Below are 12,338 nucleotides of genomic sequence, written 5' to 3'. Positions count from 1 at the left end.
TTCATCCTGTTTACTTCAGACCATTTCTCCAGTTTGACTCAAACATTTTGAATTTTAATCCTATCCTCCAAAGCACTTGCAACTCCTCCCAGCTTGGTATTGTCTACAAACTTTATAAGTGAATTCTCTATGCCATTATCTAAATCATTGATGAAGATATTGAATAGAATTGGATCCAGAATTGATCCCTGCAGGACCCCACTTGTTATGCCCTTTCAGCTTGGCTGTGAACCACTGATAACTACTCTCTGGGAACGGTTTTCCAACCAGTTATGCATCCACCTTATAGTAGCTCCATCTAGGTTGTGTTTTCCTAATTTGTTTATGAGAAGGTCATGTGAGACAATATCGAAAGCTTTACTTAAGTACAGATATACCACATCTACCACTTCCCCTTATCCACAAGGCTTGTTGCCTGTCAAAGAAAGCTGTCAGGTTGGTTTGACGTGATTTGTTCTTGACAAATCATTGCTGACTGTTACTTATCACCTTATTACAGTAAAACCTGTGTTATCTGGCACTTTACCAACTGGAAAGCTCTAGAAACTGGCATTTTTGATATCCATTAAAAGTCTAGTTGGTGCAGGGCTGGCAGGCTCCCTACCTGGCTCCGCGAGGCTCCCCAGAAGCGGCGACATGTCCCTGCTGCTCCTAGATGGAGGAACGGCTATGGGGGCTCCATGCACTGCCCCCGCCCCGAGTGCTGGCTCCGCAGCTCCCATTGGCCTACCATTGGCCTCCCAGGAACTGCGGCCAATGGGAGCTGCAGGGGTAGCGCCTGCGAGCAGAGGCAGCACAGAGAGCTGTCAGGTGCCACGCCTCCGACTAGGAGCAGCAGGGACATATCGCCACTTGTGAGGAGCCGCCCAAGGTGAGCGCCACCCGGATTCAGCTCCCCAAAACCCCTCCCGTGCCCCTGCCCCGAGCCCCCTCCTGCACCAAAACTCTCTCCCAGAGCCTGTGCCCCAACCCCCGGCCCTGAGCCCCCTCCTACACCCAAACTCCCTCCCTCCCTCCAATATAAGTCTCAGTTAACCAGAATTTTTGACTTACCAGCACTCCTCATTTCTCCAACATGCCAGATAATGAAGTTTTTACTGTATCTTCTAGGTGTTTGCAAATAGATTGCTTAATTATTTGCTCCATTATCTTTCCAGGTATTGAAGTTCAACTGACTGGTCTGTAATTCCCCAGGTTATCCTTTCACTTTTTATAGATTGGCATTCTATAGTGGACCTAACACTGGATTACCACTTTGTAACTGGTAAAGATTGATTTTCTGAAGTGATTACAGTAACTCCTCACTTAACGTCATCCCAGTTAACGTTGTTTAGTTGTTACATTGCTGATCAATTAGAGAACATGCTCATTTAAAGTTGTGCAATGCTCCCTTATAACGTTGTTTGGCAGAAGCCTGCTTTGTCCACTGCTTGCAGAAAGAGCAGCCCATTGGAGCTAGCTGGTGGGGGCTTGGAACCAGGGTGGGCCGGCAGCCCCCCCCCATCAGCTCCTCGCGCCCCTAAGTTCCCTGTGCGGCAGCCGCCCAGCAGGCTATCAATTGCTGGGCAGTTCAGCTGTCCCTCCCCGCACTGCTGTGTGCTGCTCTCGCCCTCTGCCTTGGAGCTGCTCCCGGGAGCCTCCTGCTTGCTGTGTGGGGAGGAAAGAAGGGTGCTAATGTCAGGGTGTCCCCCTACGCCCCAGCTCCTGCCTCCCCCTGCTCCTTTACCCCATTTCCACAGAGCGGGGGGGGAGAGGGGGGCGGAACACAACAGGGTTCAGGATGGAGGGAGCTTGCTGGCAGCAGCTGCTGTCTCACCTTGCTGATCTACTTAAAAAGGCAGTGTACTTAGAGTGGGGTCAGCATACTTAAAGGGGTAATGCACGTCTCTCTCTCTCTCTTACACACAAGCTGTGTGCGTCTGTCTCTCTCTGCCATGCTATCTCCCCTCCCTCCATTCTTGCTGCCTTGTAGGGTATGAGGCTACATTAACAATAACGGGTTAACCCTTGAGGGCTCAGCCGAGTGCTAGTTCATCATTTAGCAGTAAGACATCTCCTGGGAAATATCTTGCCCTCTTCCACCCTCTAATTTCCCTGGAACCTAACCCTCCCCCCCATTTACATTCATTCTTATGGGGAAATTGGATTCACTTAACATCATTCCACTTAAAATAGCATTTTTCAGGAACATAACTACAACGTTAAGCGAGGAGTTACTGTACTAGGTTTTCTACTTTTTATAAAAGACTGATGTGTGGCGTGGAAAATAGTATTTATGCTTAGTAATGTTAATGGATTATCCCTTTGTGGGCATTCTGTTTAGTGGATCAGAATCTAAAATAATATGTTATGTGTTTTAGAAGACTTCAGGAATACAGCAGCGTGTAGCATACTCAAATGGGTCATCAGTCTTAATGCTTGTGATAAAACAACACAGAAGTCTAAAGGAAAAATTAATAAAGAAGATGTAGGCCAGAAGAAAGGTATTTCTTAAATATCAGTGTTAACATTACAATTATTGGTGTCGAAAAAGGGCCGAGGAATATCTTGTTCATCTGTAATTAAACTGCATATTTTTAGAGGACAAATATTAGCTTTTTCCTGTAATAACTACAGTGGCCACCATTTAAAAAGTCAATTTTTATCAATAGTTATCCCAATGGTATTTGACAGACCATATTAATTTCTGACATCTGTAGATCTGTGATGGATAGGATCTGTTAAAAGACAGTTTTAAAAGGACTTGTTCTCTACTGGAATCGAGCCATATATTAAAACTTTATGCATCTGAGAGTGCAGGAACATTTTATTTTTGCCTAATGCTTCTTTGTGTCCCTCAAAAGTAGCTTGTAAATTCCCCTTCAATTTTTATATATAGCTAAATTTCCTCCAAAGCCTATGCACTGAAAATAGGTTGTAATTAAGCAAAGTTATTAATAAGGTTTTGTACGAATAGTCTGGGGCTCGATCCTGGTCCATCTGATGTCAGTGGGAGGTTTTTGCCATTGACTTCAGTGAGTTAGATCAGGTGTGATGGCTGGGCTTTCAGGGTTGAATAGACATGTAACTATGGAGTTATGCATCTAACCAGATGTGCATGGTTACTAGGTGTGCCTATGGAACTTTCATACAGGCAGCTGAGCCTGCTGTAAGGTGGCTGTGGACTTTGGGGGAAGTTAAACATTTGGGAGCATTTTGGGAAAGGCTAGGAATTAAATGCCATACAAAGATTTCCACAATGGTGGGGCTGGAGCTGAAAAGTCAGCCATCCCAGGCTATGCGTGGGTGGACACTGGCCTGGGTTGCTCCTTAGTGCCGGTCAGTGCTGCAGAGGCTAAGTGTGGGAAACTGCAGAAAATACATACAGTGGTTGGAGCATTGGCCTACTAAACCCAGGGTTGTGAGTTCAATCCTTGAGGGGGCCATTTAGGGATCTGGGCAAAAATCTGTCCGGGACTGTACTTGGTCCTGCTGTGAAGGCAGGAGACAGGACTCGATGACCTTTCAAGGTCCCTTCCAGTTCTATGAGATAGGTATATCGCCATGTTAAAAAAAAATCTATGGGAAATCAGATGAAAGTGTGGAAAGCTAAAGTGCTGTTTATCTAATAAAAGTATAAGGAGGAAGTACAGACAGAAGAAAAATATGAGAAAACTAGACACAGTCCCAGCCCTGTCATACATTAAGTACACACAAACAGACTGCTTGGGACCTAGTCATGAGGCTAAACATCCATGTCATCCTGTTCATATTGCAAGGCTTCTGCCTTACACTGGAAATGGAAAAGAGGATTGACAGCTGTAAATGCTGTCTTTCACCTGTGGAGTTGAAAATATGAATATACAGTAAGTTGCACATCTGATACACTCCACTAATAGTCATTGAGCCAGTCATTGAGTGGGGGCATCAGGAGTAGCAGATGGGAGAGATACATTTGTAAGTTGCTAGCAATAAAACAGTGCAATAAGATACAACCCTTGCACATATAGCTTATGAGTGATATCAAGTTGCCCTATCTCCTGGGTAACTTTCTTGCATGATTACTCCTGGGGGAATTATGCTCCACTGTGTGTGCGCAGAATTCATGTCCCCCACAGATTTCTTTGCTTCCCCACAGAAAAATGACTTTCTGATAGGGAAGTAAAGGAAAGCTGCAAGAGAAGTCACGCACCGTTCCTTAACTTTGCTGGTACATCCTTTCAGACACCTGGAGCAGTCGGCTGAGAAGTAAATCACCTCAGGGCTGGGGACATCTCAGCCAGTGGCTTCTACCCTGAGCCAGGATCAGCTGCCAGTACTGGCTGGGCTGGAGGCAGGAGAGGACAGGACTTTCCCTTCCCCTGCAAGGAGTGGCTGAGGCTGTGTCAGACCCACCCCCAGAAATCTCCCCCAGCTGCAGGAAGCTCAGCATCCTCCCCTGCTTCCTGCCCCCATTGCTCCTCAGCTGTGGGGGTAGGGATCACTGTATGGGGATCTGCTCCCCCGTCCAACCAACCCCGTGCATCTGGACCTCCCATATCTAGACACCCCCACCAAGCCTGACCCCATACACCCAGAACCACCCAGCCCTCCATACCAACCCCACCCCATTGAATCTCAACCCCTGCATCTGGAGCCCCCTGCCTCCAGACCCCCACCCCTGTACCCAGATCACCCCCGCTCACTGAGCTCCCTGCAGTCAAACCCCCACCCTGATGAGCTCCACCCCCCTGCACCACCCTGAGCCCCCACATCCAGACCTCCACACCACTGACCCCCAATTAGCTGCACCCAGACTCCCACCCCACCAAGCCCCACTCCCCCAGCACCCAGACCCCCCCATTGAGCCCCAACCACTTTCACCTAGCAGCCCCTGCAGAGTCCCGTTGCCTCCTCACCTGGAACCCCCCCCAAAGAGCCTCTGTGCATCCAGATCCCCCCACACCTAGACCTCCCACTGAGCTGCCCGCACCCAGATTGTCCCACACAGAATCCTCTCATCCCACACCTGGATCCCCTATGCCCCTCCACACTTCGATCTTGCCTGGTTGAGTCTGCCTGCCCCACACCTGATGTGCCTCACACAGAGGGGCAGGGCCCAGGGTGTTTCTGGGGCAGGCCCAGGCCTTGTGCTGTGTCAGGGTCGGGTGTAACCTGACCACTGATTCCGTGTCCCCGGCGTGGGGGATGGGGAGGCTGCAAGGTGATCTCCTACATTAGTGCAGCCAGTGGCCTGTGCTCCCCACTGCCATGCTAGAGTCTCTGCATTTATTTATTGACAAATAAAACTTGCAGAATTTTGCAGAATTTTAAAATATTGTCCACAGAATTTTTATTTTTTTGGTGCAGAATGCCCTCAGGAATAATCATGATGGACTAGACTAGAGCACCACTGTCTCTTCTTGGCAGGGGTCCTGTCACCCTCACACTGGGCTTTTAGTCCTGCTTTAAGTGGCAGTCTCAATGTAACTTCAGCTAGGGAGTCATTGCAAACACCTTTGTAACATATTCATTTTTCCTTTCTCATTTTGTTTCTGTTTTACAAAACAATAAAAACTCTCAAACTGAAAAAAGAAATCTATTGCAAGCCAGAAGAAAGCCATCCTCATACGTTGGGGAAGACTTGCTTCTCTCATTGTACGTATGTTCCAGAAATGTACTTACCTCACTGACATGTCCTAAATCATCTGCTTTTTTTAGATCCTGTAGATTCTGATGAAAAGGAAATCAAGCAACTTCCTGGAAAACTAATAGACATGGCTTGCCAGGTTTGTGAAACCTACCTTGGGCAGATGGAACACGAGGACATTGACACAGCAATGGATGCTTCTGCAGTTCTTAGTGAGGAGGAATGGAAAGACTTAATTGAACAGTACTACTGTCTCATTCAGTAAGATTTCACAACTCCAATTAACTGTTTTGAATTAAAGTCCTGATTAAGGGTTAGGTTATAATTCCCTTACTCATAATGAGTAGTACTTTACCCCACAAATAGCCCCATTGTAAGGGGTGTAAGATAATCTTCATTGTGAGTAAATGTATCACATTTTGGCCCTAAATGTAAATTCAGATTAGAAATAGACCCTTAATTCCAATAAGAAATACTATAATCATAGACTCATAGAAGATTAGGGTTGGAAGAGACCTCAGGAAGTCATTCCGTCCAACCCCCGTATGTTGTCAAGTATCAGAGGGGTAGCCGTGTTAGTCTGTATCCACAAAAACAACGAGGAGTCCGGTGGCACCTTAAAAACTAACCGATTTATTTGGGCATAAGCTTTCATGGGTAAAAACCCACTTCTTCAGATGCATGGAGTGAAAATTACAGATACAGGCATAGATGTACTGGCACATGAAGAGGAGGGAATTACCTTACAAGTGGAGAACCAGTGATAACAAGGCCAATTCAGTGAGGGTGGATGTGGTCCACTCCCAATAATTGACGAGGAGGTGTCAATATCAAGAGAGGGAAAATTGCTTTCGTAGTGAGCCAGCCACTCCCAGTCCCTGTTCAAGCCCAAATTAATGGTGTTAAGTTTGCAAATAAATTGTAGCTCTGCAGTTTCTCTTTGAAGTCTGTTTTTGAAGTTTTTTTGTTGAAGGATGACTACTTTTAAATCTGTTATTGAATGTCCAGGGAGATTGAAGTGTTCTCCTACTGGCTTTTGTATGTTACCATTGCTGATGTCTGATTTGTGTCCATTTTTTCTTTTACGTAGAGACTGTCTGGTTTGGCCAATGTACATGGCAGAGGGGCATTGCTGGCCCATGATGGCATATATCACATTAGTAGATGTGCAGGTGAATGAGCCCCTGATGGTGTGACTGTGGGGACAGAGTAGGCAACGGGGTTTGTTACACGGATTGATTCCTGGGTTAGTGTTTCTGTGGTGTGGTGTGTAGTTGCTGGTGAGTATTTGCTTCAGGTTGGGAGGCTGTCTGTAAGTGAGTACTGGCTTACCTCCCAAGGTCTGTGAGAGTGAGGGATCATGTTCCAGGATAGGTTGTAGATGGTTGATGATGTGCTGGAGAGGTTTTAGCTGGGGGCTGTATGTGATGGCCCGTAGTGTTCTGTTGTTTTCTTTGTTGGGCCTGTCCTGTAGTAGGTGACTTCTGGGTACCTGTCTCGCTCTGTCAATCTGTTTCCTCACTTTGCCAGGTGGGTATTGTAGTTTTAAGAATGCTTGATAAAGATCTTGTAGGTGTTTGTCTCTGTCTGAGGGATTGGAGCAAATGCGGTTGTATCTTAGGGCTTGGCTGTAAAATCCTCCTTCACATGGGTCCATATGATGAAGATGTCATCAATGTAGAGCAAGTAGAGGAGGGGTGATAGGGGACGAGAGCTGAGGAAGCATTGTTTTAAGTCAGCCATGGAAATGTTGGCATACTGTGGGGCCATGCAGATACCCATAGCAGTGCCGCTGACTTGAAGGTATAAGTTGTCCCCAAATCTGAAATGGTTGTGGGTGAGGACAAAGTCACAAAGCTCAGCCACCGGGTGTGCCATGGCCTCATCAGGGATACTGTTCCTGACAATTTGTAGTCTATCCTTGTGTGGAATATTGGTGTAAAGAGCTTCTACATCCATGGTGGCCAGGATGTTGTTTTCAGGAAGATCACAAATGCATTGTAGTTTCCTCAGGAAGTCGGTGGTTCTCAAAGATAGCTAGGAGTGCTGGTAGCGTAGGGTCTGAGGAGAGAGTCCAAATAGCCGGATAATCCTGCTGTCAGAGTGCCAATGCCTGAGATGAGTGGCTGGCTCACTACAAAAGCAATTTCCCCTCTCTTGGTATTGACACCTCTTCATCAATTATTGGGAATGGACCACATCCACCCTCATTGAATTGGCCTTGTCAACACTAGTTCTCCACTTGTAAGGTAACTCCCTCCTTTTCATGTGCCAGTATATCTATGCCAGGATTTAAGGTGCCACGGGACTCCTCGTTGTTTTTGTGGATACAGACTAACATGGCTACCCCTCTGATCTTTAGTTCTATTCATCAAAGGAACTCAAGCATTATACAAATATATAGGGTCAGATCATCTGCTGGTGTAAATCAGTGTATACTGATTTTAATGGAGTTACTAAACTTCGCACATGGAAGGCCTAACATAGCACATGGCTTAGCAGTGCACAGCCGTACTACACAACCATTCAGGATGGAAGGACAGGACACTGTTTACATTTGAAACTACAGCGAGAACTTATGTAGGAACATGGAATTATCTGAGGTGCACTCTGGCCAGGACAGTAGGGTTTTATCATGCCTATTTTTACGAAAAGTGCAATGGGATTATTCTATTCAGGTTTTTATGCGGCACTTATACCATAGTATCTGAGTGCCTTCCAGTAAACTAGACGATTATACATCTGTCATGTGATGTTTGTTCTCTCATCCACTCCCAGAGGGAAAAGTGTGCACAGCAGAGTGCCTTGTTTTGATAGTGTGTGTCCTTTTATTTTTTTAAAATAAATATGCCTGTTGCTATGTGTTCATATTAGAGAAGGCAAGGTCAATGAACTGTGCCTTTGATTTGATTTAGAGCAGAAAGTGGAAAGGTTTATGATAGATCTTAGTGCCTGGGGGAGTTCATACCACATTCTTGGACCGTCCCCAGGGAAAGTTCTGTCTCCCACACAGACAAGTTTTACTGTTGAGAATTCCATTGTTCCAGAGGAGTGTAGTTGTGGACCACAGTCTTTGTCCTGAAGTTTTAAATGGTCTTTTAGATATCCTGGGCATGGAATAAGGTCCAGGACCTTGAACCTGATTCATTATTCTATGGGATGCCAGTATAGGGAGTGGAGGACAGGTTTGATATGTTCCCAGTAGCCTGTGTTGCTGAGGATAAATGCTGTGGCATTCTGTACTAGTTTCCTAAATACTGATGTCTTTGTGCCCAGATAGATTGCATTGCTGTAATCCAGCCAAGAGATGATGAAGGCTGAATAACTGAGGCAGGTCTTTGCCCACCAGGATGGGACAGTGTTTCCTAGCCAAGCAAAAGATGGTAGAAAGTGTTACTAGTGTATACTGCTACGTGAGAGCTCTGGGTCAGCAAGGCATCCAAGAGTACAGGCTGAATTGACCAATTGTGGGAGTGTATCTTCAACCAATGTGGACTGCACTGTGGCTGTAAGATCTTCAAAGCTAACAGAATGTTGGGAATCATTAAGAAAGGGATAGATAATAAGACAGAAAATATCATCTTGCCGCTATATAAATCCATGGTACGCCCACATCTTGAATACTGCATGCAGATGTGGTCGCCCCATTCAAAACAGATACATTGGAATTGGAAAAGGTTCAGAAAAGGGCAACAAAATGATTAGGGACATGGAACAGCTTCCATATGAGGAGAGGTTAATAATACTGGGACTTTTCATCTTGGAAAAGAGGCAACTAAGGGGGGATATGATAGAGGTGTATAAAATCATGGTTTGGAGAAAGTAAATAAGTCAGTGTTATTTACTCCTTCTCATAACACAAGAACTAGGGGGTCACCAAATAAAATTAATACGCAGCAGGTTTAAAACAAACAAAAGGAAGTATTTCTTCACACAATGCACAGTCAACCTGTGGAACTCTTTGCCAGAGGATGTTGTGGAGGCCAAGACTATAATAGGGTTAAGAAAAACTAGACAAATTCATGGAGGATACGTCCATCAATGGCTATTAGCCAGGATGGTCAGGGATGAAGTTCCTAGCCTCTGTTTCCAGAAGCTGTGAATGGGTGACAGGGGATGGATCACTTGATGATTACTTGTTCTGTTCATTCCCTCTGAGACACCTGGCATTGGCCGCTGTCGGAAGACAGGATACTGGGCTAGATGGAACTTTGGTCTGACTCAGTAAGGCCGTTATTATGTTTGTCTTATGTTCTAAAAGGCTTTCCTCTGCCCACCAGCATCACCTCTGTCTGTCTTACGTTCAGCTTCATCCAAGAGCTGAACTCAATCAAGCTCTAGTGGTAGCGATGTGGTGAGTCATCGGAAGAGCTCTGTATCATCTACATATTGCCGGCACATGAGTCTGTGTCATCTGACCAGTTCACCTAGTGCTTGCATATAGATTTTGAAAAAGATCAGAGAGAGAATTGATCCCCGTGAAACCCCACAAGTCAGGGGTCTAGTTGTGGAGGTGCAGTTTCCCATCACTACTTTCAGGAAGGACTCAAACCATTTTAGCATATTACCATGGATCCCTGCCACCTGTCTCAGGCAAGATAGTGGAATCTCATGGTCAGCAGTGTTGAATGCTGCACAGAGGCCCAGGAGAATGAGAATAGATGTCTGTCCTCTATCCATTGACATTTCACCCATGAGTGCCACAAAAGTGGGTTCAGTTCTGTGTCCTGGGCTGAATCCAGATTGATCCAGGTCTAGAATGTTACCTTCAATTAAAGGAGCTCATTGTTGGCCTTTTGGTAGCTTCTCTATGAACTGCTCAGGAATGGGTAGATTGATGATGGGTGGTAGTTGGCTAGGACTAAACTATGCGAGGTGGGTTTCTTCAGTGTAGGTTGGACTATTCCATGTTTGAAGGAGGAAGGAAAGATTCCTTCTCTGAATGAGGCATTGGTTCATTCAGTTGGAGTGGCACCAGTTGTTCATGACTTTCTTTCACAAGCCATGAAGGGCATGGGTCAGATTCACAAGTCTTGGGTCAAGACTCCTTTAGGGTGTCCAGAACTTCCTGCTGAGTGAATGTCCTGAATGCTGGGAACGCAAGTGAGCTCTTGGTTAGTGGAAGTAGAGCAGATCCATCCTGTTTGAGAAGACTTCTCGAATGGGTGTGATATTTTCAGTGAAGTAGGATGATAGTTCTTAGAGTGCTTGGTACTTGGCTCTGATAAAGGTTGCAGGCATTCAGGATTGATGTGGCAGTTTATCACCCTGGATAGCTCCTTGGGGTGGGATTTGGCAGCCTCAGTGGAGGCTGATAGGAAGGTTCTCTTGGTCTGTAATACAGCTCAGCATAGGCTTTGAGGAATTCATTATGTGTCACCCTCTCTGAATCAGCCTTTGTTTTCTTCCATTGGCACTCAGTTTTCCACTCTTGTCTTCATCCAGCACAGGGTGTCAGAAAACCAAGGAGGACTGTGTGTTGATGGGGAGAAAGGGACTGTTTGGGGGGCAGCATATTAATGACTGCAGCCAGTATAGAATGGTAATGATTCACCAGGTCCTTGACTTCTCATTCTGTGGGTTGGGTCTTTTAGCAGACTTCAAAATTCATTGGAGTCTATAAGTCATCGTGGTCGGATCAGGATAATTGGTCTTTCTTGTTGTCTGAACAATGGAAGGTCTCTGACCACTGCCTTGATGATGTGATTGTTAGTGTCCAGGAGACTGACATCTTGATTTTAAATCTCATCTATTAGATGATACTTCCAGCAACACAATACTTCCTAAATCATATTGGGTGCATTGTTTTAGTACTGGTTTGGAGGGGTATCCTTACAACCTCTTCTTCCAACAGTATCGAGGGGTCTGAAGACCTACCATCTAAGTACTGATTGAGCCTGACCCTGCTGAGGTAGATGAGGTATGACAGGTTCACAGAGTGGCACAAAGCCGGTTGCCAGGCATAAAAATTATTTACCACCTTTTCCTCCTCTCCCCCAGAATGTGAAGGCTAATATTCTCAGGAGGCTGAAACCACAACTTACTTGTATTCGTAAGATTTGATGTTTTTATATGTTTGTATACAGCAGCTATGATCTTACCCACGCCATCATTTTGATAACTAAGCAATTAATAAATGTAGATTCTGATCCTGCAAGATGCTGACACCTCTCGAGAAGCATCCACCCTTCCTCAACTCACATTTGATTTAAGCACGAGTTGAGTGGAGTGAGCACCGTTCAGAAGGCACTCAGCACCTGGCAGGATCAGAAGAGCATACAGGACCAGAAGTTTTACAGGGAGAAGGAGCTCAGATAACTCAATGCCCATGCACATGGGCCAAGGATTACATAGATTGCATTCTCAGGGACTCTTTTTGTTCTGTCTTTGTATCTAGTACAGAGGGTTCTTGGTTTATGACTGGGCTCCCAAAGCACTACCACAATATCGATAATAAACAACAGTATTACTATTTATTCATTGACCATCCAAAAGTGTGCTGGGTACCATACACATGCACAACAAAGACACGGTCCCTGCCTCGAAGAGTTCATATTCTATGATTTTGACGAGACACAGTTTGTGAAGACATATATTCCTTTATGTTTTATGCTGTCTATGCAATTAAAAGGTCTAGAAAAGAAAGGTGAGACTAGCCTTGACTTTCCCAGTGTTCAGATACTGGGTGCCAGCTCTTCTCATGCTGTCCTGCCTGCCCAGGGCTGTCTGC

General features: G+C 45.5%; 1 protein-coding gene across 8 annotated transcripts in view; it reads left to right on the top strand.

The window, feature by feature from the left end:
* TTLL8 (tubulin tyrosine ligase like 8) overlaps window positions 1-12,338 on the top strand; it is a 60,444-nt gene that overhangs the window by 36,154 nt on the left and 11,952 nt on the right. For all 8 annotated transcript variants that reach the window (XM_054022005.1, XM_054022020.1, XM_054022039.1 and 5 more), the window contains 2 exons: window positions 2,361-2,483; window positions 5,680-5,869. In XM_054022005.1, the coding sequence (XP_053877980.1) occupies window positions 2,361-2,483; window positions 5,680-5,869 (313 nt within the window). The remainder of the gene's footprint in view (window positions 1-2,360; window positions 2,484-5,679; window positions 5,870-12,338) is intronic.

The sequence above is a fragment of the Malaclemys terrapin genome, chromosome 1 (assembly GCF_027887155.1).
Source record: "Malaclemys terrapin pileata isolate rMalTer1 chromosome 1, rMalTer1.hap1, whole genome shotgun sequence".
Lineage (NCBI taxonomy): Eukaryota > Metazoa > Chordata > Testudines > Emydidae > Malaclemys > Malaclemys terrapin.
The sequence above is the reverse complement of the archived record's forward strand: the minus strand, read 5'-3'. Positions and strand labels throughout refer to the sequence as shown.